The sequence below is a fragment of the Lipophrys pholis genome (assembly GCF_963383615.2).
Source record: "Lipophrys pholis genome assembly, chromosome: 8".
NCBI classification, from domain to species: domain Eukaryota; kingdom Metazoa; phylum Chordata; class Actinopteri; order Blenniiformes; family Blenniidae; genus Lipophrys; species Lipophrys pholis.
Genome location: NC_137630.1, coordinates 16,785,824 through 16,813,453, shown reverse-complemented (window position 1 = coordinate 16,813,453; position 27,630 = coordinate 16,785,824). Strand labels below are relative to the sequence as shown.

General features: G+C 41.6%; 1 protein-coding gene across 4 annotated transcripts in view; it reads right to left on the bottom strand.

The window, feature by feature from the left end:
* Positions 1-2,517: 2,517 nt before the first annotated feature.
* plekhg5b (pleckstrin homology domain containing, family G (with RhoGef domain) member 5b) overlaps positions 2,518-27,630 on the bottom strand; it is a gene marked incomplete at its 3' end in the record, with an annotated part of 92,890 nt that continues 67,777 nt past the window's right edge. For 3 of the 4 annotated variants that reach the window (XM_080469522.1, XM_080469524.1, XM_080469525.1), the window contains 14 exons: positions 26,750-26,916; positions 12,985-13,176; positions 10,491-10,664; positions 8,152-8,247; positions 7,749-7,949; positions 7,029-7,139; positions 6,803-6,952; positions 6,145-6,282; positions 5,936-6,055; positions 5,643-5,775; positions 5,397-5,512; positions 5,135-5,289; positions 3,465-4,511; positions 2,518-2,652 (listed from right to left, as the gene is read on the bottom strand). In XM_080469522.1, coding sequence (XP_080325648.1) covers positions 2,643-2,652; positions 3,465-4,511; positions 5,135-5,289; positions 5,397-5,512; positions 5,643-5,775; positions 5,936-6,055; positions 6,145-6,282; positions 6,803-6,952; positions 7,029-7,139; positions 7,749-7,949; positions 8,152-8,247; positions 10,491-10,664; positions 12,985-13,176; positions 26,750-26,916 — 2,810 coding nt within the window. Of the gene's footprint in view, positions 2,653-3,460; positions 4,512-5,134; positions 5,290-5,396; positions 5,513-5,642; positions 5,776-5,935; positions 6,056-6,144; positions 6,283-6,802; positions 6,953-7,028; positions 7,140-7,748; positions 7,950-8,151; positions 8,248-10,490; positions 10,665-12,984; positions 13,177-26,749; positions 26,917-27,630 lie in introns of those variants that run through there. The other variant, XM_080469523.1, reaches the window with a different exon arrangement.

Below are 27,630 nucleotides of genomic sequence, written 5' to 3'. Positions count from 1 at the left end.
TTGCCGTTAAGCTCATCGTTAAAGAACAGCAAGTTGTGGGAAAAGTACAGAAACATTGAAAAGTTGGACATTCAAAAGTTTGGAGAAAGGTCACATTATGTTCACCTGCAAAGGCTATAGTGCATCTTAGGTTCATCCTGAAATTTCACCCGAAAGCCCCGAACATCCCCAACGTAGTGCATTATGGACCTTTACACTGGATTTAGTATCCAGAACTCTCCAAATGTATCGTCTTCTGCCTTGGCACATAAAACATCAGCTCATCAGTAAAGTTCCACATTATATCAAAAGTCAAAGGTTTGATCTGCATCCAGAATATAATGCAGGTCTGACTTAAAATGAAATCACTATCTGATAAAGCTGTATCAAATTACATCAAAATCTGCCAACAAGTTTTTGGTTATCCTGGTAACAAACAAAACACCACCAACATCTACCACCTGAAAGCGAAAGCATGCAGCCAGTCTGGGGAGATTTCAGAATGCATTCGTACATAAAAATAAAGGGAAAGATTTACATTTAAAAGGTACATGAAAGTCAAGGGTTCAAAACCAGGCGAGACCTATATGGGAAATTTGCATGTTCTCAATGTGCATGCATGGATTTCTCCATGTACTCCTCCCAGTCTAAACATGTTTTTTAGGTTGATTTGTGGACCCAAATTGCCCCTGGGTTCTTTTTTAGCTGCTCCGGCCCATTTGAGATGAGACCGTCTATACGTTACCCCTGAACTGAAGGAGATCTCACCCCCCACCGCACATCAGCCGCCACCACCTCGGTGCTGTAATTCGCCTTCACTCCCCTCGACCTTGTGCCGACCTCCGTCACAAACACGAGGGAAAAAGAACAGTAAGAGCAGTTTGTGCAGTTTTTTCTTTTTTAATGCGATGCCATTTAGGTTCAGCCTTTCACTCCATTACATCGGATTAAACCATTAAAAAAAAAAAAAGGATTGTAAATTATTTTAGCTTTTTCTTTTTTTTTAAATTCCTGTAAGACACTTTAAAGTCATTCCGGAAAGAGGGAACACATCATTTTGGTTCGTAGCACATTAATGCCTTGCAAGGAAAAAAAAACAAAAAACAAAACACAAATTATTAAGACTACATCAAAAAAATGTACAAATCATGGAAGCAAACAATATAAACAATATCTTATATATAAAACATAGCAGGCATAATAAATATGACACATAAACAGAAAATAAAACTAAAAGTAAACAGTTAACCTATTTGGTTTGGGGGTGATGCTTGGAGTAAGATTAATAACGACTCATCTGAAAAGCCCAATGTTAATTTCTTTTTAATCTTCCCGGACAAAAACCTTTCAACTAAAGCCCTGCAGATTCACTCGTTAAAGAAAATCCACCCCAAATCTTTTTTTAACCTCTTGTTAAAGTTACCACCCTAACAAAAACACAGGTAAATATCTTCTTTTTTTTTTCCCTCTTTAACTCAGGTTTTCTGTGTGGCGTTCATACATTGATGCCTCAAGCAATAATATATGTAGTGCTGGAAAATCCACAAGTCACCCATAATCAGTATCTTTTTTGTTTTTGTTTTCCTTTATCCAAGGAAGCATCTGATTAGTTGAACATTCCAACCGAAAGATGAACAATGGGGGAGCCAAGTCCTTTGTGGCTGTGATTGGACCACTTTGTCTTCGGGCAACACAGGTTCTCCATCTTTGGATTGCGTTAGCTCAAGACGGAGATCAGATTTGGTTCAGTCAGGAAGCATTCGCACGCACACACACGCACGCACACACACACACACACACACACACACACACGCACGCACACACAAATTCACTGTGTGACTGTAAATGTAAATTCACTCTTTAGTGATTCTTCTACTTTACAAAGATAACTGTGCAATTTCTTTTCTTGAAGCAAACCAGGAGTAGTACAAGTGTCAGGAGGTCGTCCCCGGCGCTGCGTTTCCTTTAAAGTCACGTGGAGAGAGCCACGTCAAGTTTGCCGCTCTTCCACTCAGGAGAGGTGCAGGACTCGGCTCCTATTAGGTTTTCAAGCCTGGACGTCCAAATTCCGCCTCTTCCTGTAGGGGGCGCAGCTCATTCCACCCCTCGCAACCTAAACCCCCGGTCCACCTTGAGGTCCCAGCCCCTCCATTTAATGCTACTTGTGTTGCAAAGTGCAAGCAGTTACCGTCTCTCTGCCTCTCCCTTCCACTGAAGAAATGCAGAAATCAAAATGCAACAGCAAACAGAAATAAAATAAAACAAATATAAACAAAAAAACAGGGGATTTGTTATTTGTCAGAGTGTACAGTCAATGTCAACCCCTCAAAAAACACATCTGGAAGGGAGAAGGCAGTCAGAGAGAGAGAGAGAGAGAGAGAGAGAGAGAGAGAGAGAGAGAGAGAGAGAGAGAGAGGAGAGAGAGAGAGAGAGAGAGAGAGAGAGAGAGAGAGAGAGAGAGAGAGAGAGAGAGAGGAGAGAGTGAGAGAGAGAGAGAGAGAGAGAGAGAGAGAGAGAGAGAGAGGAGAGAGAGAGAGAGAGAGAGAGGAAGGAGGAGAGAGAGGAGCCGAGAGAGAGAGAGAGAGTGCATTCATGTCGTAGGAAATCCATACAAGTGTTCATTATTGTCCAGGTGCTACCGGTTCGTCATTTGGGAAGAGTGGTTATACCTCCCTGAAATACAAACGAAAAAAAAAACAACTGCATTAATACAAACATTCACTACATGTTCTAATGGGTTTATTAAAATCCTAGAACTGCTTTTCAAAAATCTGCACTTTTCTTCTCAAGCTCCATGCAATGCTTTCACAACTGAGACTGAGGAGTACATGAAATCTTTCAATGCGTTTTTTGGAGATTTTATTGTTCCGAGGTCACAATCAAGCCTCTTTACAGCTTTTGTGCTAAGCTAACTCGCTGCGGTTGCAGCCGGATAATAAACGTACAGCTATTAGTTTTTCTCCAAAGACAAAGGTACATTTAGAGAATATCAAACAAACTAGCAGTAGGAGTGTGTGATAAAGATCTAAGATGCTATAACAAGAGGAAATCTCCTAATATCAATAAACATTAGAATCTTGTAGATCAATTCATGTGTTTTTTTTTAAAAAGGGTAAATATGTCTTTAAAAGACATGTTCAAATGTTTGTAGTTTATCTCAGTTGCTTTTTCTTATTGCTATTACCTGATGATCTCTTAAAACCGGGTAAATCCAGATTTTAGAGCATCTTCCGACTTCTAACCGGTGTAACTTGAGTGACTCAACCCCCCGAAGTGATAGTTATTTTCTAAAGTAACTTCTAAAGTTACTTTTTTTGGTAATCCCTAGTTATTTTACAACTTTATTATCAACCTTTCTTACCAAATATAACCGTGGCCATGACATTAACCTGCACGCAGGACGTAAGATTTATTTTTTGTATCATATCAGGCTGTTTTCATCATTTTATTTTCTCTTAAGCCCAGGATGACAGAAGTTGACTTACGATGCAGTCAGTGTGGAGTTGAGGACGAGAGTGGTGCGTATCCTGTACAGCTGAGCCAGTGTCAGCTTCTTGTGCTGCTGGTTTGAAGATTTCCTCTTTTTGGGCGACATTTCCCCCGAGTCAGCCATCTCCGCTGAGTCGCAGGTCTTATCTACGCAGGCAGCCGTTTCCCCGTCGGAGCTGTTGCTGGAAGACTTGTCCTCGAAGGTGACAGACTCTGGCCTCTGCAGGGCCTCGGCCCGCCTCAGGGTGGCGCTGAGTTTATCGCAGGTCAGGCTGACTGAGCAGCAGTCCTCGGGCTGGTCCGGGTCGTTGGCGAAGGGCTCTCTGCAGTCCTGACCCAGCTCCGTCAGGCTCCTGCTGTGCGCCAGCGACGCCGCGTCCCTGTCGGCGTGCCGCGACTGTTCCTGCCCCTCGGAGCTGAGCGAGTGTGTGTGGGAGACGGGCGTTTCCGTGTGGACCCGCTGCAGGAGGTTGTCCTCGGAGCGTGAGAAGGTCAGAGAGGACAACCTCTCCAGGCAGGGGACCCGAGACTGAACGTGGGGCCACCGGCGAGGTTTGGAGGAGGACGGAACCACTGACAGCTGGGACCCCAGCGATGCATCCTCCTCCTCCTCCTCCTCCTCCTCCTCCTCATCTTCATCCTCTTCTTCTTCTTCCTCGATGTCAGCCTGTTCGTGCTCCGTCTCTGGACCCTCCCTGTCCCCCTCTTCCTCCTCCATCTCCTCGCCCTCACTCTGGCCGGGCTGTGGCTGCAGCTCCCTCAGGAGGGACTCTGGGGAGAGCGTACCATAGGCACTGTCCATAGAGAGGGAGCGACACTGAGGGTCCGGCGCCGGCTCGTGATTGTGCTCGGAGTAGATGGCGGAGTGGACCCTGCGGGAGTTCGAGGACTGCTTGACCTCGGACCGCTCGGACAGCGGAGCCGTTTCAGAGTCTTTCGTGGAAGATCCAGTGAGATTGATGTTGGAGGCAGGAGACTCCAGGTGGTCCCCCGACTCATCGATGTCCATCACTGAGAGGGTCTCCGTGGAACCGTCTGACAGACTGAAAGGACAGGATCATTTAATGGTTAAAACTTTTCATATTTCACCTCAGAACGCTGGCACAAACAGGAAAAACACATTTCTCGATGTGGTTTTCTGTGTACAGAAATGTTTTTGTATTCCTTCAATAATAAAACAACCTATATGAAGAGGGTGGCTGTTTAATTGAGCCTGAATAACATCACACACACACACACACACACACACACACACACACACACACACACACACACACACACACACACACACACACACACACACACACACACACACACACACACACACACACACACACACACACACACACACACACACACACACACACACACACACACACACACACACACACACACACACACACACACACACACACACACACACACACACATATATATGGTGAAGTCAAAACAACATGCAAAAGTATGTTGTATGTAAATTTTGTTGTTTAAACAGAGCCACAAAAAAATCTTTGTGTTAAGATAATCTACCTTTAACTTCAGCAAACATGGCAGCATTTAGCTCTTAAGGCATTTGTTAAACTGCCCAAAATTATTTTATTATCAAACTATTCTTTCAGCTTATGTGGATTTGAACTAATACTCATTTCCACATCAGTGACTATACCTGGAATTCTGTTGGTCCTTGTGCCTCAGGCACGGCGAGCTGGTGGTGGAGTTACTGCTCTCATCTTCCTCCTCCTCCGCGTCGCCCCCCGTGCATCTCTTCTGACGGTTCTGCTGCCGAACCACCTCCTCGGCCTGAAGCCTCTGCAGCTGGTTCTGAAGAGTGGACACGTATTCATTCTCAGTAAGAATTAGAAAAGAGAACAAAAGAAATAAAACTTGTAAACTGTGAAATCGAAGGAGATGGGAAGTGGTTTCCTAACCTGGACGTTGCAGAGTGCATCAATCCAGCTTCGCCCCTGGGTGGCGCTGTTGGCTTGGAAAGTGTAGGCTGCCACTGCGCTCTTGAACTCATTGAGGTAGATGAGAATGAATGAACCTACAGCAGACATAAATGCATTATTAAATCTAAAATAAAGTGCTTGAGAAAGAAGGAAAAAAAAAAAAAAAGAAGATATTTGACGACAGGACATGAATTAGAATTTCCTAAAGTGCCGCCACACACTCACCGGGGTCTTTCAGCTCCTTGCATGTGACATTCTGAATGAGCAGAGGCTGCCGGATGATTTTGACTTTCTCCACTCTTTTCACTGGTTTGGTAATCAGCAGCAGATCAGTGAACAGGAAACAATAGACCTCCATCTGTGGGGGAAATTAACTATTTTCAGACATGACACAACCCTCGTAATGCTTTCCGGGTTTTATTTGAAAAGTGAAGCAATCGTGTCACGAGATACAGGTGCCCCGCTCGTGAAGCGGGGAGCGGAGATAAGAGCTGGCTGTGTGTGAGTCAGCCTCGTACCCTGCTGTCTTTCCCTTCTTTCATCCTCAGGGCTCCTTCCAGATGCAGCTGCCGCGTCTCCTCCGGTGAAATCCCTCTCATGGGAGCCATGAGGTCGAAGCGGTTGTACTCCTTGAGGATCTGACGGTGGAAAGACAAAGAGAAAGCAGCGTGAATCTCAGCCTTCGACCAAGTGTAAAGTCTGTAAGCGTTTGTAAATCACTCCTGACCTTCTCAACTTCTTCACTGCTGCCCTCCACCGCCTCGTAGGAGTCTATGCGGGCGGAGATGGTGGCCAGTTTCTGCTGTTCCTGACGCTGCCGCATCTGGGAGTCCACGCTGTTGATGAAGCCCTCCACTGCGACCACCTTATGGAGCAAAAACACCAACATGTATTTATCGGAGGGTACCTTTAAGGGCAATGTCAATCACGTGACGTCTGGATTCAGTATTGTCCCTCTGTGAGCCGTCACTGCGCTAAAACACCGGAAACAGCCACAGCTGCTAAGATTCTTCAAGATGTACGCTTTATGCGAGGACTTTTCATGGACATCAAACATCCCAATAAAGAGAAAACAGAGAACTTCCTTCCTCGGAGAGCTGAGGAGGAACTACGTGGACAGGAAGTTGCTGGTTGTGATCTACCGAGCATCCACACTTCCTGCATCCCCGAGGGATGGCTGCAGGCAAGTAAAAAGCTCCACAAATCATCGGGCCACCATCTTTGAATGGTATCACACAGCCACCCCTACATTAAATAAACACAAACTAAAGTAAAACTATATTCAATATGGCCACTTTTCTCTGTCGTATTCATATGTGTTATTAAAAGATTCGATGCAATTCCCGAGAAATCCAGTGTCTCTGCCGTGTTTTCTACACCCTCACCATGCTGTTGACGGCATCGCGAGCCGACGGCTCGTCCGTCTTCTTCAGCACTCTCTTCAGCAGGAGGGGGTATTTGGTCAGTCTCTGGTGGGGCTTCGCCAGCATGTCGGCCAGCTTCAGACGATTGCACTGCTTGTGCGTCTCTGCCCACTGAAAGGAGTCATAGACATGAGAAACGTGCCAGCGGATGCCGCGCGCTGAAGGTATCGGTGTTGAGGCAACCGACCGTTACGTAGGTCCTGAAGAGCTCGTTGTCCCTGAGAAGCGTGCGCATGTACTCCATGCAGCCCTCCTCCTCCATGCAGTAGCGGATGTACGGCTGGAACCGGGAGCCAAACTGAGCACACAGACAAAGGCAGGCGTCAGGAATGATGCTGCATCAGGATGGGCGGAAAAACAGATTTAATTGTCATGCACAATTATGACTAAATATCCATACACGCAGGCATCGGCTTCAAAATAAAATCAATCCTTTTAGTTTTCCTATACAGTAAGACATCATTTTGATAACTGCGGGTGTTTTTACAAAAATGCTTGACCCCCTCAGGAGTCGAAAGCTATTATCATATATTTTGTATTTACACATTGTGTCCATGTGGTTGTTTTATAGTGCTTTATAAATAAAAATTATAGCAACAAGTATCCATCAAACATAGATACAGTGCATAAGAAAAAAATGAATTGAATTCATTTTGGAATGAGGCTGTAACATAAAAAATATGGAAAATGTTAAGTGAATACTTTCCAGATGAACTGTAAATGTACTACTTTTAATGGTTATAGTTCTCTCAATGTTATGGAGTGTTTTATGCATGAATTATGTTCACAAATTTTCATTCAGTTAAAAGGCCCAATGTGGCCTTTGGAATGCCCCCACACTGATCAAAGTGTGGTAAATTGACTTAATAATATTGTTTTTGTCTCCGCAGCTTGAGCCAAGACTGACCGTCCGGAAGCCGTGCTGCAGGTCGGTGGGGTCGAGCAGGGCCCGGGCCTCCCTGGCCTTTTCCAGGACGGGCAGCATGACCTGGTTCCACAGCGCAGTGTGGAGACGGACGATGTCCTGCACGTTGCTGAACAGCTTGGCGGGCTCCACCTCGGTCAGCAGGCCGCTCTCCTGCAGGTTCAGGAGCCCACAGAGGAAGAGCTGCACGGGACAAAAGTCGATCTTAACATGACGCTGGACTAACGATAAGGCATCAAAGCTCAACACTTTCCCAACATGCAGAGATAAATCTTTTCTTTCAAGCTCCAACAAACAGTTCATTGTGCGTCTTATCTTTTCTGGTACAGACGCTATTTCATCTTGCACAACGTCAGCAGAACACAGTAGCTTTCTGTGCACTCACATCAGTGATGACACGCAGTTTCTTTATGTAGGTAGCCTCGGTTTGCAGCAGCTCCCATATCGCCTCCTGCTGGTGGAACTGCCGCCGGGTCAGCATCTGCACACAGAAATGAATCTCATTAGTCAGTGCAGAGTCATTTGTCCCAGCATGAATTCTGTAATGTATGGTTTGAGAAGAAAACACAACACAAGAAAGAGTGAAGTTTAAAGCTTTTTTCTTTTCTAATAAAGCCCAACTTTTACAACTGAATGTACTAAAAGTAACAGGTGTGGGCTATAAATGATAACGCGCCAGACACACATAAGACAATGTATTAGTACCTCTGAATCGCAAAAGCTGTTTAAATTTTTTTTTATCAAAATGTAAAAAACTTTCATTAAAGCATAATGATTAGCAGGCTGTCCAATTCTTGGAAGTGAAACATTTAACCTTTTAAAATCTTATTTCATCACCAGCTTCTCCTTTTAAAAAGATTTTTTTTTAACAATTCAAAACAATAAGATTATCAATGATATTTAAAGCTGTTCTGCTGGTTAAACAAAAAATGATACCATACAAACACATATTGTCTCATGCCAGTGAAATGCAATTTTATTGGTTTACTTCCTTTTTCCTGCAGTTTCTTCTCTTTGATTTATTCTGCTTATTTGACACGTGACAACTTGAACTTTAGTCCCTACTTAATCTTTAAGCCACATCCAGAAAACTAAATAATACTTCTGTTTATTCATGAAAACATTAAGCCCCACCCGGCCCGTACAAAAGACTTATTAAACAATATCGGCAACTGAGACGGCTATTTTTTTAAAGTTTCGTTTTGCTCTCCACTGTAAACCAGCAGTGGTAAACTAACGGCAATCTTAGAAAACATTTATAGTTTTACAAAACACTTAGATATGTGTTGCTTAAGTAGGATATGTGGAGAAGCATTAGGAGAACTCGTTCCACACTTTTCAAACATTGATAGCAGCACACGTGAGTGATGCATTTACATGAGAAATATGAAAAACAGTTAAATAAAGTGATGACAGCGTCCCCCAGTCGAGGTTGAGTTTGAGACTCCTGCATTAGATAACAGGACAGCCGTGCTCAGTATTGTAGCACATGTGTTAACAAGATGAACTGGAGAAGATTCAAGCTCAAAATTGTAACATAGGCGCTTTACTAACCAATTTTTCTCAGTAATATTCTTGATTATATAAGTATACTATAGTGTTTCTTTAATGTGCTTAACAATTTCTTTGCATTTATTGAGTACCACATGAAGGAATAAAGATTTAGCGTACAGATAAGTCTGTGATGAAAGAGTTAATTTAAAGGTCATGTCCCCACTGAGTGATCTTTTTGACTTTGCAGTCTATTGTGCTGTCGCAGGGTAATATTTGATTTGTTGTTGATTCATGTGTTTGAGTTTTTCCATGAAACAAAGGGGTCGTGACACAGAAATAAAGAATAAACTTCTTGGCATGGCTCAGATATTTTTCCCGAAAGTCGTGCCGTGAAACGCTGAGCAGTGTAAACTATCAGCGTTATGTAACAGACAGTATGAGGGCTCACACAGCAGCTCGGGGCGACTCTCCAGATTAGTCCTGTACACATTAACAGATGCAAGCCGGTGACAGAGGTACGTGGCCGGCGTTATCATTTACATAAGCATCTACAGTTCCTCGCTGCAATAAAGTGCTTTATGGGCATTATTACAGGAAAGCAAATTCAGGGTAACTATGACAAAGATTAATGATAGGGAAGAAAAAAGCCAGGCCAATAACCGTCAGCAGGATGTTTGGAGGGAATTTTAGAAAGAGAAACACTGAGTACATCTGCAGAAAAAAATAGGATTACATTAAAAAAAAACGCTTCTACTCATAATGTATAAAGTAAAAACTTTACCACATTTTTAACAATTATTTTGTGATAAATACATTCACTAGTTTACTTTATTTTATTTATTTTTTAATATTTTGAGATATTGTGTTGTTGATTTTCACGACTTATAAGTTCAAGTCATAAAGAACAAATGAAAAACATCTCATTTTAAGTGTGACGAATGTGAATAGATAGAAACTTGCACGCATTTAAATGTATTTTATCATCTGTATCCAAACTACAATGTGTGCGTGTGTGTGGGACTGGAAAAATTTCAGCGCACTCCATCTGTGGGACTGAAATTCAGGTTTCACATGCGTTTCAAGATGTGATTTTAATGTTGAGGTGAAGGTTGAAGAGCGACGATGGTTAATGTCAGGGCAAGAGGTTAGAGAAGGCTTTATGTTAATGAGGGTGTGCATGTTTGTGTGTCTATCCATCCTATCATCATCATCATTGTTATCATCATCTACCTCTGAGTCATCCAGTAGCGTCTGCCAGCTGTCCTCCAGAGTCAGGTTGGTCTCCTCCTCCTCCTCCTCCTCCCAGGAGTCCTGGTGGAAGGAGAGCTGCCGTGGCACCCTGGGCAGGCCGAACGACGAGTAGGTGTGGAGCTTGCTCTGGAGCTGCTCCAGACGATCCACCTCCTGTGAGAACATCACATATCTAATTAGTCTGGCCGACTGTTAACACAGTGGCGGCAAGAACAGCTGCAACCACAACTCTGTATTTCTGCGTTTTCTGCCTGTTGTGAGACTGTAAGTAAAGAGGAGTGTGTGTATTGTTAACGTACAAATCCTGTCCTCAGTGGCGCCTTGATTCTTAAATCCAACGGTAGCTGTTATTCAGGCCTTTGTTCAAGCTGGCAGGCCTTATGTAGTTATGAAAATGAGCTCTGTGCATTGAGACCGTTTTAACAATAGAAGGCGAGGGGTCGGGGGAGCAGAAGGGGGTAAGAGCTACAACACCACTGAACAAAATGCACCAGCCAATAATCTGTGAAACCTCATGGAAAAAAAAACCAAAACTCCAACCAATAAACTCCAATAGTTTAATTCCTGGAGGAGATTCACAAGTAACATTTACACATCTTTTAAAAGTTTCAGAACAAAGCGACTGATGGTGGTTTAACCCCCGTAATGTGGAGGGAGCCAGAGGTCCAGGCCCCGGTGCAGGATCTCTGGCCCTGAAGGGGTTAAGGGATACAAGCGAGCTGAAAGGAGACAAGCCCTGCACTGACAGCTGACTGACAGACACTGTGTCTATCTGACAGCTGTTATTATGCAGGATGTGAGAGGAGTGACTGTGTGTCTGGGCGTGTGCCGGTACTTTATCAGACTCAAACTTGGATTATTACCGTTGGAAACCTCTCTAATAAAGATATCAGCAGCATGGTCTGACAAGTCAGCGTCTTTGCTTCAACATGCTCATGACTTCACTTACTGGACTTATGTTCATTTCATGGTTGTGAAATGAAATCACTTCAACCTTTATGTGTGGTAGTTCTTCAATGGTGCCGTATCCTTTTCACCATGCGTTTTATTAATTGTGATGAATCTGGCCCGTGATTGGACACCCATACTGCAGAGGTCCTGGAGGCCTTGGTGCTCACAGTTCTCTGACTATCGGCCAAGCAATCTGACTTTAAATGAAAAAACTAAAAAATGTGTATACAAGGCATAAATGTAACTGCTGTTCCTAAGTTGCCCACCAGGTTTTTTCTTTTTTTTTTTTAACTGTCTTAGGAGATAAACTCCTGAAAATGCAACATTGCAAGCCAAATATGAACGACAGATGACAACAAAGGTTTTATCAGAGAGATCGGTGAAGCTGCAGTGGAAGCTTGCTACCTTATTGCCTATGAAATGGCATGTTTGTGGGAAACCTGCACACTTCTAGGTGAAGCTTTTACCTACATTAGTGTGAAGAGAAACATTTTAGCAGGGTATAAGCAGCAATAAAAAAAAGAAAAAAAAAGTCATCTTTTCGTCACAGGTATTCTTAAAAATACTTAATATATAAATGGGAAATGGAATTCTCTTATATAGTGCTTTTCAACTGCGTGAGGCATCCCAGTGCGTTTTACATTGTTAATCACATTCACACACACATTCATGTACCGATGGAGGCTGCTGCCATGCAGGGCACCGTCATTCCATTGGGAGCAATTATAAACATTTTCATGATGTGCTTGTGATTTTTGGCTGGAAATGCAAATAATTACTCAACTGTATCCTGTTTTTGTGTGTCGAAGTCTGCAAAAAGATCCGAAATCTTCTCTGCCAACGTGTTTCTGTTCAAAATGATGTGAAGTTTGGTACTTCTCTAAATACTGTACATGATAGCTGCAGCCTCCTTCAGCATGTACATTTTTATTTTACACCGTCACTTTAACAGTATCTTAATGCTACTTACTCTTACTGAAACCGTATCCCCCAGTAAATAAACCAGAAACAGCAGTTACTTGTATAGAATATTTTACTTCTCTTTTTAAATCTGATAATATACAAGGTAATCCATTCGTCCTCCTGCTGGGCCTTAAATACTGTTGGAAGGCACAGTTTGCTCACTACAATCCAAGCAGTCTTGTTCACAGTCTGCAACAAGTAATTTGTCGTACACTTTTGAAAAAGCTACTCTCTTCCTGTAAGCTTTTAAAATTTGAAATCAAGACAAAAGCTGGTTGGAAGCGAAAGAGCAACAAAGGGCTTTTTCCTCCGCCTACTCATTTCCAGAGCTGCAGGCAGGAAAGTATGTGAGCCAACAAGTCAGGAGACTTTGGAGGGAAATGACTTCACTATCACTCCGGGGACTTGGCCTTGTGACCCTCTCATATTGCCGCTTGCTACTGTTCTGAGGGGTTTCTTAAACCTCAGACATGTCTGAGCAACACGCTTAACCCCGTACAGCTTTTCACCCTCAATCACACCCCTCCTTGTCCATCGCCTCAGCTGGGGAAGTGTTTACCTTGCCAAAGGGCCCCGCTCCGGCATTGGAGCTGAAGAAGCCACTGAAGCGGCTGGCGGCGCGGTTCTTCCAGCTGTCGGGTCCGGCGCCGACGCTGGGCAGGGAACCACCAATCTGTCCCAGAGCCTCCGGGGTCGGGATGTTTGTCTCGCCGAGAAACTCTGTCATGTTCTTCCTCCGTCGAGCCTGACCCTACCAAAGCAGAGAAGACCGTTTACACAGGGCACAATGGAAGAGAACATGACGAAAGATTCAACGAGCTCAGTTTGGTCATGTACCGAGAGGGAAACACAAACGCCCGGCGGGCAGAAAAAGACAAAGACGGAACAAGAGAAATACACAAAGACTGGCCAAACAGGAAATCAGAGGGGGAATTCTACGCTGGAGATGACATCAACAAGACCGTTAAAGCCATCCTCATGGATGGACACAAACAGGAGAGGGAAGGACGACTGCTTCCTCGCCGGCCGTGAATGTTCATTACATCATAAGGAGCAGGCGGGAGGTTTGTTCCATAAGAACAGACGGCTAAAGTCTGGCCATTGTTCCCCGTCCATTGTTACTCTGTCAGCAGGCCCTGCCGCGCACCCTCACTCATGCCATCTCTGTCCACTTTACGAGCTGCAGCAAAGCAAACAAACAGGGGCCACCTCGGTATCTGAGGAAGCAGTTGTTTTTGTCGTTGGAGTGTCAGTCCTGAGGAATCTGCTGCTGGGGAGCCGCTCAGAGTGGAGATCGCTGACTCGCCTTCAAACGCAAGGAATTCCAGGACACTGACACAGAAACTCACCGGCTAATTCTTTCACCCATCGACCCATCCACTCCCCCCATTCCCACCACCACCCCCAACACAAGCACAAACACAGTGAGGTCAAACACTAATGGTCAAACCTGCAGGCCTGAGAAACAACGGTGCGTTCGGTTTTAAGAAATAGTCTGCAAACCAGACTATTCACAACCAATATCACACTTTGAAAGTATTTGGCGATTTTTTTTATTATAATGGCCTTTCTGGACAATGCAACTCCTGAGCAAAGAGCACGTGTGCAATGTTTGGTGATGACAAAGAAGCTCAAAGTAAGAATTATTCTGTCATATCAACTATTCTTAATGACTTTACCTGTTTTGGCCAAAAAAACATCAGAAAAGTCAACAAATCTAGTCAAAATTCACTATACCCCAACAGGTCATTTTCACATCTTCAGGTTTGCCAACATGCATGGCATAGAAAATGATGAAACGTTTAGGAAATGCTGAGACACAAGAGTCTACGGTTGGTTTGAGAAATACTATTAAAATAAACAATACAGCCAATTTGACATTATAAAACAGATTTTTGGGCTTCATAAATTATTAGGAGTTGAATCACAAATAATGAAACTGTGTTACGATACAACAAAAGGCAGTTTGACCCAATGCAGGTTCTTCTTCTACATCATCAAAACTCAATAGTTTTACTGATTTTGCCAAATATCAAAACAAAGTGGTTAAAAACTCACTCCAGTCCAAAGGCAGATCCTCAAATACTTTTGTCCAGCAGCAACACACACCAGTTTGCCAATATGTATGATCATACATTATTAATCCTCAAGATAAACACAGACAAAAACAATCCATCACGAACTGCTGCAGCTCAGGCGAAAGATCTTTTTGTAACTCCACTGCTGTCCCATGTGCTAGAGTTGGGGTATGCCAATCAAGCTGCAAATATGACTCATTCTTCAGTATCAACAAAACACATCAATGACTTCACATGTTTGTCTCTTAGAATACCAGACAAACCAAAATATAACACTTCCACATACTTCGATGTGAAATCTTCTCACGTAAGTAGGTGCAACTAAGAAATGTTGAGTGTTTGTGGTCGAGTTTCTCGTGCTAAATAAACCCTTTGCTTATACCACCTCAACTTTAGCAGCTGTAATTCAATGTAACGACTTGTCGAAGTCACTTTCCTCCTCTTTGAATACGCAAGGCAAAAACTGCATGCCTGTTCACACAAAAGTTCTGCCATCAATCAGTTGAAAACAGCTTTCATGAACACCAGTGATAAAGAATCAGTACATAGTTTTCTCTGTGTTTATGTTCCAAAATGAAATGTAAATATTACAAGGGGCTCTGGTTGAATTGTTCTGTATTGCCCACATTCCCATTTTAGGAAAACCTTTCATGGAACCACTTAACAAAAAAAAAAGGCACACAAGTGTCCTATACAGGGGTTGCATAACAAGATAGTAAATCTGAGCTGGGGGGTGGGGGGGGGGGTCTGGCACATGTTCAAGTCCTTTTATCTGTCAGAAATGGTCACTAACCGGAGCAATGTACTCGACTGCAAAAAGACGAGCTGGCTTTAAAACAAAGGCCTAAGTGAAAGGCGAAACTGGACAACTTTAGAGTCACTTCAGCGACAAAAGAAACAAGCCAGGCAGCATTTTGGGACTTTTTCTTTTTTTTTTGTTGTTGTTGGTTTTTCTGGGCCAGGCGGTCAAGGACACAGGTGCTGGGAAGCGGTGAGACCCGATGTTCAAACTTGGAAAGTCTGGACTTTGCACACTGCTGGGAAATCTGAAACCTGGCCAGTTTCAGGCTGTGCGGCAGCAGAAATCAGGCCTTGATTAGTTTTAAATGGATGATATCAAAACAGGTCACATGCATGGAGATAACACACAGTTCAGCTCAGCTTCTCCACAGACAAAGAGAACGTCAGTAAGTTGTAACCACCAGCGGTTTCCCACCGTAGCACCAGCGCTCACCATTGAAGCCAGAGGCATGTCAAAAGTAACAAAAACCATCCTAATCCTTCAGTCGGACTCATGGATCGCAGCCCATCCTGGAGCCAGCTGCTGCTCTCTCTCAACCCCAAGCCTCCTCTCTCCCCCGCTTCCACCGAGAAACACACATTCACGCCGTCCACTCCTTCGTCGGTTGGACCTGTGAGGTCAAGTCAGAGCGGCCACAGTGACGCGGTCACGTTACTTTACGCATCCAGCCTCGGACCTGAGTCTGAAAGTACCCCGTTCCAGCTAAGAGGGTCCGGGTCCTCGCGCCGCCGTCCCGCCGTGCCCGACCACAGCTTCCCTTTGAAGCGAGATGTGTCTGTGTCCTGTCTCGCTGTCCAAACAGTCGGCGGTGGGACCCGATCACTGAGGCGCCCTGCCTGCTTGCATTTCATATGGAGACTGGCCTGAAGTCATAGCAACCAGGAGGATCCTGCCTCATTGTGTCAGCCAGGAAAGAGGAGGCTGATCTGAATATGAGGAGGTGGAGTCAGTGTGACAGCTTGCAGGGAGCTCCCTGCCCCACACACACACACACACACACACAGAAAAACACATCACTCCCCCAAACATTTGTTCAATGGAAAATAATTCAATTTGGTATTTTTTAAGTGAGTAAATAAAAATCAAGTGCTACAATTGACATTTAAAAGTTTAACATTCTCAAAATTGTTGAAGATTTGATGGTTTTGTGCAAGAAAAATAGGAATTAGTTTCTTTAATGAACATTTATAGCCCAAGAAAGTGGCAGATTAACTCAACGGTTGAGGGTTCACTCGATATGTTGCCTACAAATCCTTGAAAAAATTCCACGCTATCTGATGAAAACAAGAAAAGACACCGATCAAGAGTGGTCAAAGGGGTAAAGTTACACCGTTTACTTGCTTACTTCAGCACATTTACGACTCCACTCAAGTAGGTAAACAGACACACGCCTCCTGTTTGAGCAGTCTGACGACTTTTTAAAGCTCAAACTAGCAGGTAAACAAACAGTTTAATTGCGGCAATGATGGGGATCTAACTATTATCTAAGCTGTGTGTGTTCAGACGTCCTTCTGTTCGCTGTCCCCATTAACTGAATATTTGGAGGGGTTCGCTTCATTGGTCAATCAAAACAAGGACTTTAAAGACGCCCTGAATGCTTAGCGTATCGTGACTTGATTTTAAAAAGCACATATCAGCTCAACCTATCAGCTAATGAGTTAATGGAGATAATTATTGGCTGTAACTGTCAATTTTCTGGTCATTTCCAACCCTTCAAATAGCTTTTCTGCAGACAATTTTTTTCCCCACTGCACTATAACTCCACCCTCCCTCAAGCAAATAGACCCTCTCTGCAAACATCAATCCGCTCCGTTGATGTCTACAGAGTAATTATGTTTACAAGCGCTCCCTTGTGCCGACCGTGTAAACCTGTCAGTCAAGAAGAGCACAGAGATCCCCGGCTCTCCTCTTTGGGATCTTGTGATCTCCTCTGGGCCCATACAGGTTGATGATATCAAGCCTTGTCCACTCGCGCTCTTATCTTATCATTTGGGAAAGTAACCTTGGGCTGGAAACAAGGAAATCCATACACAGGACAAGATTGTATTAAAATAAGCAGTGACACAGACAGACAGACAGACAGACAGACAGACAGACAGACAGACAGACAGACAGACAGACAGACAGACAGACAGACAGACAGACAGACAGACAGACAGACAGACAGACAGACAGACAGACAGACAGACAGACAGTATGTGATAAGGGCTTCCCTTGATCAGGTAGGCTGACTGATAGTGGGAAAACAGCGTGAGGCCGAGCTTTCCGCACGCCGTGTCACATGTGAGCAACCAGGAAAAAACCTCAGTGGACGACACATTCTGACCGAATCAGCAGCTCTCATTCTGTTATTCTACTGAATGACCAACAGGCGACTGAGAAAACATCCAGAAAACATGAACACAAACATGTCAAGACAAGTCAAGAAAAGTTAAGTTAATGTAAGAACTGATATCCACAGCAATGATCTTTCTTTATGGATAAATTGAAGAGTTTGGTAGTTTCAGAGGACATAAAGATGGTTTCTTCCCAATGTAATTAAAACAATCACAGAGTCTGGGTGGCACTCGTTAAAAAAGCAGTGGAATATAAATTTGCACAGTTGTCACTAAATGAAAACTAAAAAAAAGTCAGCAAATAGCTTTGGAAAATGTAAATAGAATACATGGTGCTGAAGGGAGGCGCAACAACTTAATGCGAAACAATCTCTCATTCATCATTTACCTCTGGGATACAACTCTCAGAAAGATAAAAACTAATGTTTTATATGTATGTTTTGGTAATTCGACTGGACAAAAATATATAATATTAAGTATTCATGTCAAGTGTTATTATATTACATTTGAAAGATTGAAATCAGTAAGACATTTTGTTAAAATGTGACTATTTCCATTGAAATTTTGAAAAAATAAAAAGTTCAAATTTAAACACAATGATGATATATAGGTCTTGTTTTAAATGTAGAATAATACAACCATTTGTTCTTTTGCAAAAAACTATTCCAGACATAGTGTGAATACATATATTATATACACTTATAGTTTAACAAATCAGGTGACATTTGTCATGGGATTCAGTTCTTCCATGTTGGAAAGTAAAGCCAGCAAATACAACTTTTAATTGCTAACGCCCCCAAAAAAGAGTAAATTCACTCTAAACTTACCACTAACACATTTGTAAATGATGGATTCTTGTAAACTTTTGTCATTTTATCTCTAAAACATGTAGAAACCGCAAGAAATCATGACCCTGCAAACCATGATGACATCTTACAACTCATTGTGTTCATTTTACAGAGTAAAATCCAAATAAATGGAGTTTCTCGATGAAATATGACCTATGACAACCATAACTTCAAATATGAGAAGTCAGCAAATGCAAGTTATAAATGGCCTCCTTCAAACAATTTGTGCTCCGTAAGAAATTGAATAAATCTAAATGAAATAGAGTAGATCTGCTACCAACAGCTTTGTAAATTACGGATTGTTGTATTTGCCTTCATCATTCAGCTCTGAAACATGCGACATGTGCAAAAAAAAAAAACCCAGCATTTTAAAGCTTCACTGTCATTGCATGAATGTTTCAGTTTCCAGCATTACACCAACAACGCATTTGTATTTCATAACTTCAAATGTGAGAAAGTCTAAAAGAGAGAAATATCCACGTTGTCAGGAGAAGAATTACGATACTGTAACAATTGCTGGCCTATAGAGAGAAATGAAGTCAATGTCATGTTTTGTAATTTAACAGCGCAAAATTTCTGGTTCTACTCTCAGTTGGGATATAAAAAAGAAGCACTAAACTTATTTGAGTTTGAGACCCGAAATATCTGCAAGTAGAATTGTCAAATGGCGTTTCGAAGCTAAGCAATATAATGGGTAATATTATATATATATGGGATATATTATATCACAAGACACGACGGCTCTATAAACCAAAACCAGTTAATTTAACAGAGAAAAACCCATAATAGCTTCATGTTTAGATAAGAGAACTGAAATTGCACATTTGAAGAAGTCTTTACTTTATATTTGATGGGAATTGATCAAACTAAGAGAACGTGTTACATTTTGGATTAATCTGAACATTTTGTTGTTTTGATAAAAAAAATTTTTTTTATCAAAAAACAACATAAAATCTACAAACAACTTGCAACCGAGAATCAAGTCAGCATCCTCCTCACCTCACTTGTAGGTGATTTCGCCTCAGGCGGAGGCGACATAGGATTCTCTGAGTCCAGATGCAGCAGGTCCCAGCTGCGCCATGATGTCAGGTGACTAAAGCGCACCATTTTCCACAGGAAAGAAGAAGAAAATCCCCCCCAAACTTTTAGATTATTAAAAATAAAAAGCTCTGACTAATCAGAAACGAAAGTGAAAAATCCAAAACGTCAGGAATTGTCCATTTCCAGGAAGTCACAAGCCAGACAGAAGTGCAGCTTTCACCTCTGACAGTCAAGCTGCTGCTGCAGATATGATGTGTGCTACACACACACACAGTGTATGCGTGTGTGTCATAAAGGTGTGTGATGATCCTCCAATGAGCTCAACCTGCAGGTAGAAGGGGAAGGTCTTTTGTCTTACACACACACACACACACACACACACACACACACACACACACACACACACACACACACACACACACACACACACACACACACACACACACACACACACACACACACACACACACACACACACACACACACACACACACACACACACACGGTAACTCCTCCTACATCATATGGAGTTTTTTGGTTAACTTTAAACAAGCTCAGCTTTTATTTTTTTAATTATTTCCTGAAGTGACGGTAAGCGTCACAAGCTTCAAATAAAATGCTTTTGTTTGTTCTTATTCTGGTTTTACTTGCTCTTATTACTTCTTTGTTTCTCTTTCTATGTTCACAGATGAGACTGACGTGATCCCATTTCATAATAGTTTTCAACGGACATACTTTGTGGTTACCTTTTCTTCTTTTGTTGATCTTTAGAGACGGCCGTGAATAAGTAAGTAAAGACTGTGGCTCTAAATAGGAGGCACATCATACTTTTATTAGAACAGCATAAAGGGTTTATAGTGTTTGGACTCGGTTTGGTCTCATGCTGGCTGCTGTTGTGGGAGGAAACATGACATTTTAAAAGGCATTTCAGTTTTTTTTTTTTTTTTTTTTTTAAAAAGACCCGTCAGCATTTTCCGTCTTATTCTTACATTTTACAACTAAACTTATCAATTAATCAAGACAAGAACCAACATGCTAATATTCAGCATTAATTATACTTAAACTGCATTTTTATATAACATACAATACAACCGTAATGTAATAAGACATCACTGTACAAAAAGACAGATATTATCGACTTTTTAAAAGTAATTATTCTAGAAAATGCCCAAATAAATCAAGACTTTCAATTGAAACTAAATGATGTTCAATTTTAAGAAAATATACTGTTAAAAAAAAACATTTTAAGAGACGGATATGTGAAATAAATTGAGTTTTGAATAGGAAAAAGAAGTAATACAACTGAACGACCAGTAAAATCTACTGACTCAGCTAAATATTTAAACTACGAGTTGCTGAGTTTATACATTATATACAAACATGTATATTATATATTATACAATTCAGGATTACCTTTACTGCCATTAATACCATAGAGAAAAATATGCTTAAGTATAAAATACAGAATCAAATCAAATCCTATCGGGGGCATGTGTATTAAATGCCCTTAGTTTTTACTTTTTTTTTTTATTTCATTTAGGACTTATGCATGATTATAAAGTTTATTACTGCTACTCCCTGCTCTATAAACTAAGAAAAGCTCATTTTTGGCTTAAAATCTTCAGACTTAAAGAACTGTGGACTCAGTTATTGTCATTCAAAAATGTCTCCGTGTTAATCCAGCGAGATGAGGGCCGATGAGGCGTCTGCTGGAGGCCAGACTGACAAACCGACTGAATTACCGTCTCAGTGGGGGAAACGCACTGTGTGACCTACTTTAGCAGGAAATAAATGACAGTCGTTCCTGGCACCGTGTTCCGCGCTCCAAAGTGCCCAAACTGAACTCACCGAGTTCACCGCACGAGCTGAACCAACATGGAACACAGTGGAGCTGCTGATCCCTCTGTGGTGGATGAAATCCACAAGTAAACAGGAAGTGACTCCACTTCTCTGTTCTGTGTGTCATCATTAAAATGTGGACTCTTTAAATCACCACGGGTCCACTGCAGGGACTTCTCAGTGCCTTTGTTTGGTGAGGTTTTTTTTTGTTTTTTTTCCCCCAGCATAGCATTCATATCTGTTATAAAACAACCCTATCTTCCCCTTCATTGTCTGTTATATAACTAATGCTTCCAGCCTCACACACCAAGTTGGGAGTTTTTTTGTTTCTCTTGGAACGACTGCTCCTGCCAATCATTTAAAATAACTGAATGAGAAGATTAGCTTTATAAATATATGAGAAAAATGTGACGTAGCCGAGGAAATGTTTGAAGTATTGTACAAACTGACGTGTGGAGCTTAAAGATGGAGGAATGTGAGCGCAAGAAAAGCTATAAGTCAACAGTTTTCTGTGTTTTTTTTTCCTCTCAGTAAATTAAGATTCTTACAAATTCTAATTACATTAACTACAGCTGCATCTCTTTTAACTCTTTTTAAAGAGGAATCAGTCGTGCGATTATAAATAAATGAGTGCTCAATGGTGTTACACGTGTCTTGTAGTTTGTGTCGGGCATGGTTTTATGTTTTTCACGGTGTTGACTTATGTTTTTGTTGTGTATTTTAAGGTCCTGTCAGTACAGGCATGATACATTAGCTTAGCCTTTTAATGCTTTAGTGTGTGGCAGTGAGTTATGCTACATATCTGTTCCAGTTCAAATAAACTTTTGGATAAAAATGGACATTTTCAAATGGAAATACAACATCTCAGTTGAAGCATTTATAACATTTGAATATACAGTAATATGATGTTATACAACAACACTTCTATGTGGATTAGAATAGTTTAGAATAATATCTTCTTTTTTTTTTAAAGGACAAGCAAAACTTGTAAGATCACAAAGCTAAAGCTGAACAATGGTAGAATTGGGAAATTTAAGCCATAAATCTGGTTATACGTCAACTAACTGATCTTTGTTTTGTGGCATTTAGTTTCAGTCTTTGTCAGAGAAAGTGTCTTTTCGTTTGGTTTTACTTTCTGATAGTACCACGATGGCCTCCATTAGGATTTCACAGGAGGCCTGAGCTGGGACACACATATGGTGGATCCATTACCTGTCATTATTTACTCTCCAGGAAAGGCAAACTGTACTGTAACATGAGCCTGATTGGTGAGATTTACAATCTGGGGCTCGAATCAAGTAAATTCTGAGTTCACACAACTTATTCTATCTGAATCAAAGATGGCGGTTCGGATGATCCGGGCGCTGTTGCACGTTATATTACTAGGTCAACTGGCAGAGAGCAAGGATCAGCCTTTTGTAAGAGCTTAATGACAATCAAAAGGTCCCAGACAGTTCAGCTATCTTTATGGCGACTGTAAAAATACCACGGTGAGAGATCGGTTTCTGTTCTCAGGAAAGAGTGTGTCGGATGTGTGTGACCAGCGACAAAACCCCCCCCCAAAAAACCCACTTTCATATCTTTTGGTGTTGAAAAAAGTGGTGTTTTTGCTGAAAACGGACATAATTTAGGAATATGTATGAAGTGAAAACATCCCGAGGCCTGACCCTTAATAAGTGCTATGTACTACAGGGTGAAATGAATCATAGTTATTGTGGATGTGGGAAAAGAAAGATGTTCTCCTATTTCAAAGCAGTGCGTTTCTTAGTTTTTACACTGTTTCTCATTGAGTTTCTTCTATTTCGTTGCTTGATTTGTCCAATAAAGGTGGTTTCAATTGTAATCTTTCAACACAACAAAAAAGGGCAAAAGCAGATCCACAAGCTTGAACTACCAATACTGCAAGAAATAAAACAAAACAATTGTATTGTATTTGTATTGTATTTCCCACAAAAGACTTTTCCAGCGTTTGCTGTCAGTTGACTCCCTCGAGTCACAGGGTGCAAGTCGCCACAGATTCAGGCCTGTATCAAAGGTGGTTGGATGTGGCACAGACAGAGCAAGGGTATATTTAAAAAAAGAAATAAATAAAAATAAAAAGACAGATTGTTTGCAAATGTTGCAATAAGTTGGAGGCACAGACTGGCTTTATGGGGGAAACTATCAGCAAGACTGGAATGCATCTCCGTCAAATCAGGACGTTCGACCGCGGACCCCCCCCCCCCCCGTCGTAAAATAATCAATCTGCCTCATCAAAGCTCGCTGCGGCCCTTCAGAGAACTGCCATGGGCAGTAGTATGTAACATCCTTGCAATAATAAACTTGAAATATCCCGCTTAAACAAAAGATCTGGCGGCACGCCGTCGTGCCCGCCTGCATCCGGTGACCTCACACAGATGTGAACCTTCCTGAGCAAACCCCCCCGCAACCTCTAAAAAGGAAGTGGAGGAGCATTTCATGATGAGTCAAGGATGTCAGCTGGCATCCAGAGATGGAGAGGGTACTGAAAATGTTAAAAATCTATTAACTACTAATAGGATGTGTTAAACGCAGACAAAGAGTATGCTTTCTCTCTTTCTAAACTGTACTTTATAATAAGTAACAGTACATTTGTAAAATAATAAAAAAAAAAATGAATGAAAAAAGGTGACACTTCAACTATAACTCAAATATATCAGAATCAATTCAGACCACAGGGTGTTAAAAGATTAATATTATAATTTTTTTAAATTAGATTATAATATTATAATAAGATTAGCCGATTTCATGTAAAGCCTGGAAGTAAACCACTTAAAAAAGCAGGATTGCAAGTAAATCAGCATTAGTCCTGGCAAATCTGATTTTTTTTTCTTTCTTTCTGGGTGGGTGGGTGGGGGGGCGGGGGGGGGGGGGGGGGGGGGGGGGTATAAAAAGTGCACTAAATGTGATAATCTATTCCTCAGCTAACTTCGTCATCTTCAAAAAAAAAAAAAACCCAGTTATTTATTGTTATTGTGCTACCATTTTACTACTTGCCAATAATGAAATAATTCTAAGTGTAAAAAAGCAGATAAGTAAAAACTTGCCAATAACAATGAAGCATTAAAAAAGTTACAACCATAATTGAGTATGTAACCTTAATGACTAAATATGATGACTGTATCATCCACTGTATGTATTTTCAATAAGCAAACTGCACAAAAACTGCAAAAAAAAGAATTTCTGCCCTATTATTAAATTATTGGCTGCATTTATTCAATTTAACTTTTTTTAAACACATAAAAAATGTATTGCCCTTTTATGAGCCTTTTACACATTTTTTATATTCACATATGTTCTTCTGCATTTTGTCTTCCATTTGGTAATTTTTTGTGATCAATCATGTATCTGTATTTCCAGTTTTAATATAAAATGTATGCAGACGGGACATTTCTTCAAAGATTCTGACATTTTTAAATGTTTTTTTAATGCGACTTCAATGATGTAATAACTCATTGAATTATTGTCAAAATGTTCTTACAATATAGCAAATAGTGTTTTTTCATTCACGCTCATCATCAATAGCTCTAACTAACAATGACTGGACTTTAGACGTCTGAATGATTATCTTGGGTTGTGATGCTCACTGGGAAAGTGAAGCCGACCTCAGCAGCCTTCACCAAACTCTCTGAAGCAGCATTACTGCCCCCTTGAGGGCAGTCCTGGTATGTTCACCCCCAACTTCCACATTCACTCTTCCTGAGCAGACAAGTCTTCACCTGCCATGTGGCCACGCTGAAAATATTTGGCAGGTTTCCCGGAGAGGAATGACGTTCTTGGTAGTTTTGAGGCAACAAACAAAAAGTTAAATAGAAAACATCCACAGTGCAGCAGGAGACGCTCGGTGTGACTAAAGCGCGGCTTTCCTCAGCAACCTTTCCTGTGTTTATGCCGCGGCTGGATGACTAACCGTGGTGATTTACCCCCACAGATGGCGGTAAAAAGCTTCACCCGGGCCTCTCCCTGTTTCCCTTCCCAAAGCCACGATGACATCTGCTTACAGTCATATACCCAACTCACCTGAAGGAGTCTCGACTTGCCCTGAGGGCAATTAACAGCAAATGGCTTGTTAGAAAAGCAACTCGAAAGGCAAACCTGCTGCACACCTTGAGCGAGTGCCAGGGTTTGAAATCCCCTCTATGTTATCAAACAATGCATGAACGCACTTATTGTTGTCAATATTCACAATATACATATCGCAAAGGAATTCAGAAGTGCAAAATTACACAAAACTGTAATTAAAAAAAAACTAAAAAAACAATCAGGGCCCAATCAAAGCTGCTGTAGATGTGAGGAAGAGCACTGTTAAAGTAAAAAGAAAAAAAGCCTATAGCACAAAGACACAAACATCTACATAGTGTGTGTATTTATTGCCAATCAATTTGTTATTGAAATACATCACAGTATTGCATGAGTAACTAATATCGTGGAGCACCAATTACATCTCAATTCAATATTATTGTTTTGAATATAAATAACCATTAAATGCGAGAAGGCAACGCAGAAAATACCAATATAATATTATGATATTTATATTTTATGCTTGGATCTTTGTTCAAACACAACTACACCAGAACCTACCCGTAACTTGATACCAGGGTGTCCGTCTAAAAGCAAAAAAAGAAAAGAAATGAGCTCCAAACCTTAAATAAAAGTTTGAGTTTTCATGAGTAATGCCTCCGATTAAAGGAATCCGAGAAAACTTTTGACATTTATGCCAGAAAACTTGATATAAATTGAAAAGACCTAAAGAGAAACGAGGAGCTCATTGGTCAATTGAGTCAGTCGGCTAAATTGTGCTGAATACATTTGCTTAATGACTGTCGTCACCTATATTTACGTCACTCTGAGCTCTGATCCTGACCCCGTGTCTCAGCGTCTCTAAATGCCACGACTTGAACCTGATGACCGCTCGCCACATTCCCAAGTTAAACAAGTGGATCGGGATCCTGCAGCTCTTAGCGTCTCTCATCAGCCAGAGAACGGCTGCTTCCTGCAGCCGAAAGGAAGCGGCGTGGTGGCACAGAGCGCTTCTGAGTGAACTCCTCATCACCAGATCGTTACCGCGAGGAGCAGATCGCAGCGCCGGAGCGGAAATCCACAAATACGTTCCCTTGATTCTGCTGCGCAGATAACAGTAATGGAAGACAATGAGCTCATGATGACATTAACATGAGATACCAAAGTGGCCCGAGGCTTCATGAGACATGAGAGGCAGGGCAGCTGAAGTTATGGAAAAGCGTGGCGGGCGTGGCGAGGCTGCCAGACTCTCGGGGTGTGTCCGTGTTTGTGTGCGCTTTGATAGAGAGCTTCATACGATACAAGCATGTGAATTCCACTTGACCCAAATAACACGACTCACCAGCAGGTCGATGCTCTCGCGCCGCCCCAGAGAGCCGTGCTCCATCTTCTCTCCGCCCGGCGTGAGGATGTAGGGGCTCTGCACGCCGGAGGGCTTCATGTTGGGCAGGCTGAGTGACCGCAAGTCCTTCACCCCCTGCTCCACCTTCAGCTCATCGCCTGGTCGTGCTGCGAGTCAACAAAATAGTGTGCGTGTGAGAGCGGGAATCCTCGAAAAGCTTTAAATCATCACTTATTTATCATCTCCATCAAATATAGCCGCTAAGTTTCTCGCGAACTTGACTTTTCTTTTAGAGTCGCAGTTATTTTGAGCCCCTAGACCCCAAACCATCTGTATTTTTCACTTTAAAAGGGTCCTAAAAATACTCTTAACGACACAAAAGCAAACGAGCCTAAAGTGAAGCTAAAACAACGTTTTCCACCCACATGTGTACAGCTCATAAAACAGACTATTATTAACACTCACATGTCAGAAGTTTTCACACGTTTACATCCCGATACGAGCTCACACACATAGAGCAGAATTAGCAGGTATCTCAAAACACAGCAGTTTGACCTTCACCTCCTTTTAACTTCACATATACTGATTTAGTTCATAAATCATCTTAATTATTTCTTTATTGTGTCATTTATTCCATCAACGTGTTATTCGAATAGTTCATCAACAATTTACATGCATTTAGTAGAACGGTTTCATTACTTTGCTTGTTATTTTGTTGGATTCAGAAAAATAAAAACATTTTAATTGCTAGATTTTTTTCTTAAATGTCCTTATTTAGTTAGGTATGTAATTAATCATGTAGCCATTTGGTTTCCGTTGTTTTTGTTAGTTCATTTTTATTTTTTTTTAAAAAGCAATGCAGTTATTCAGAATATTATATG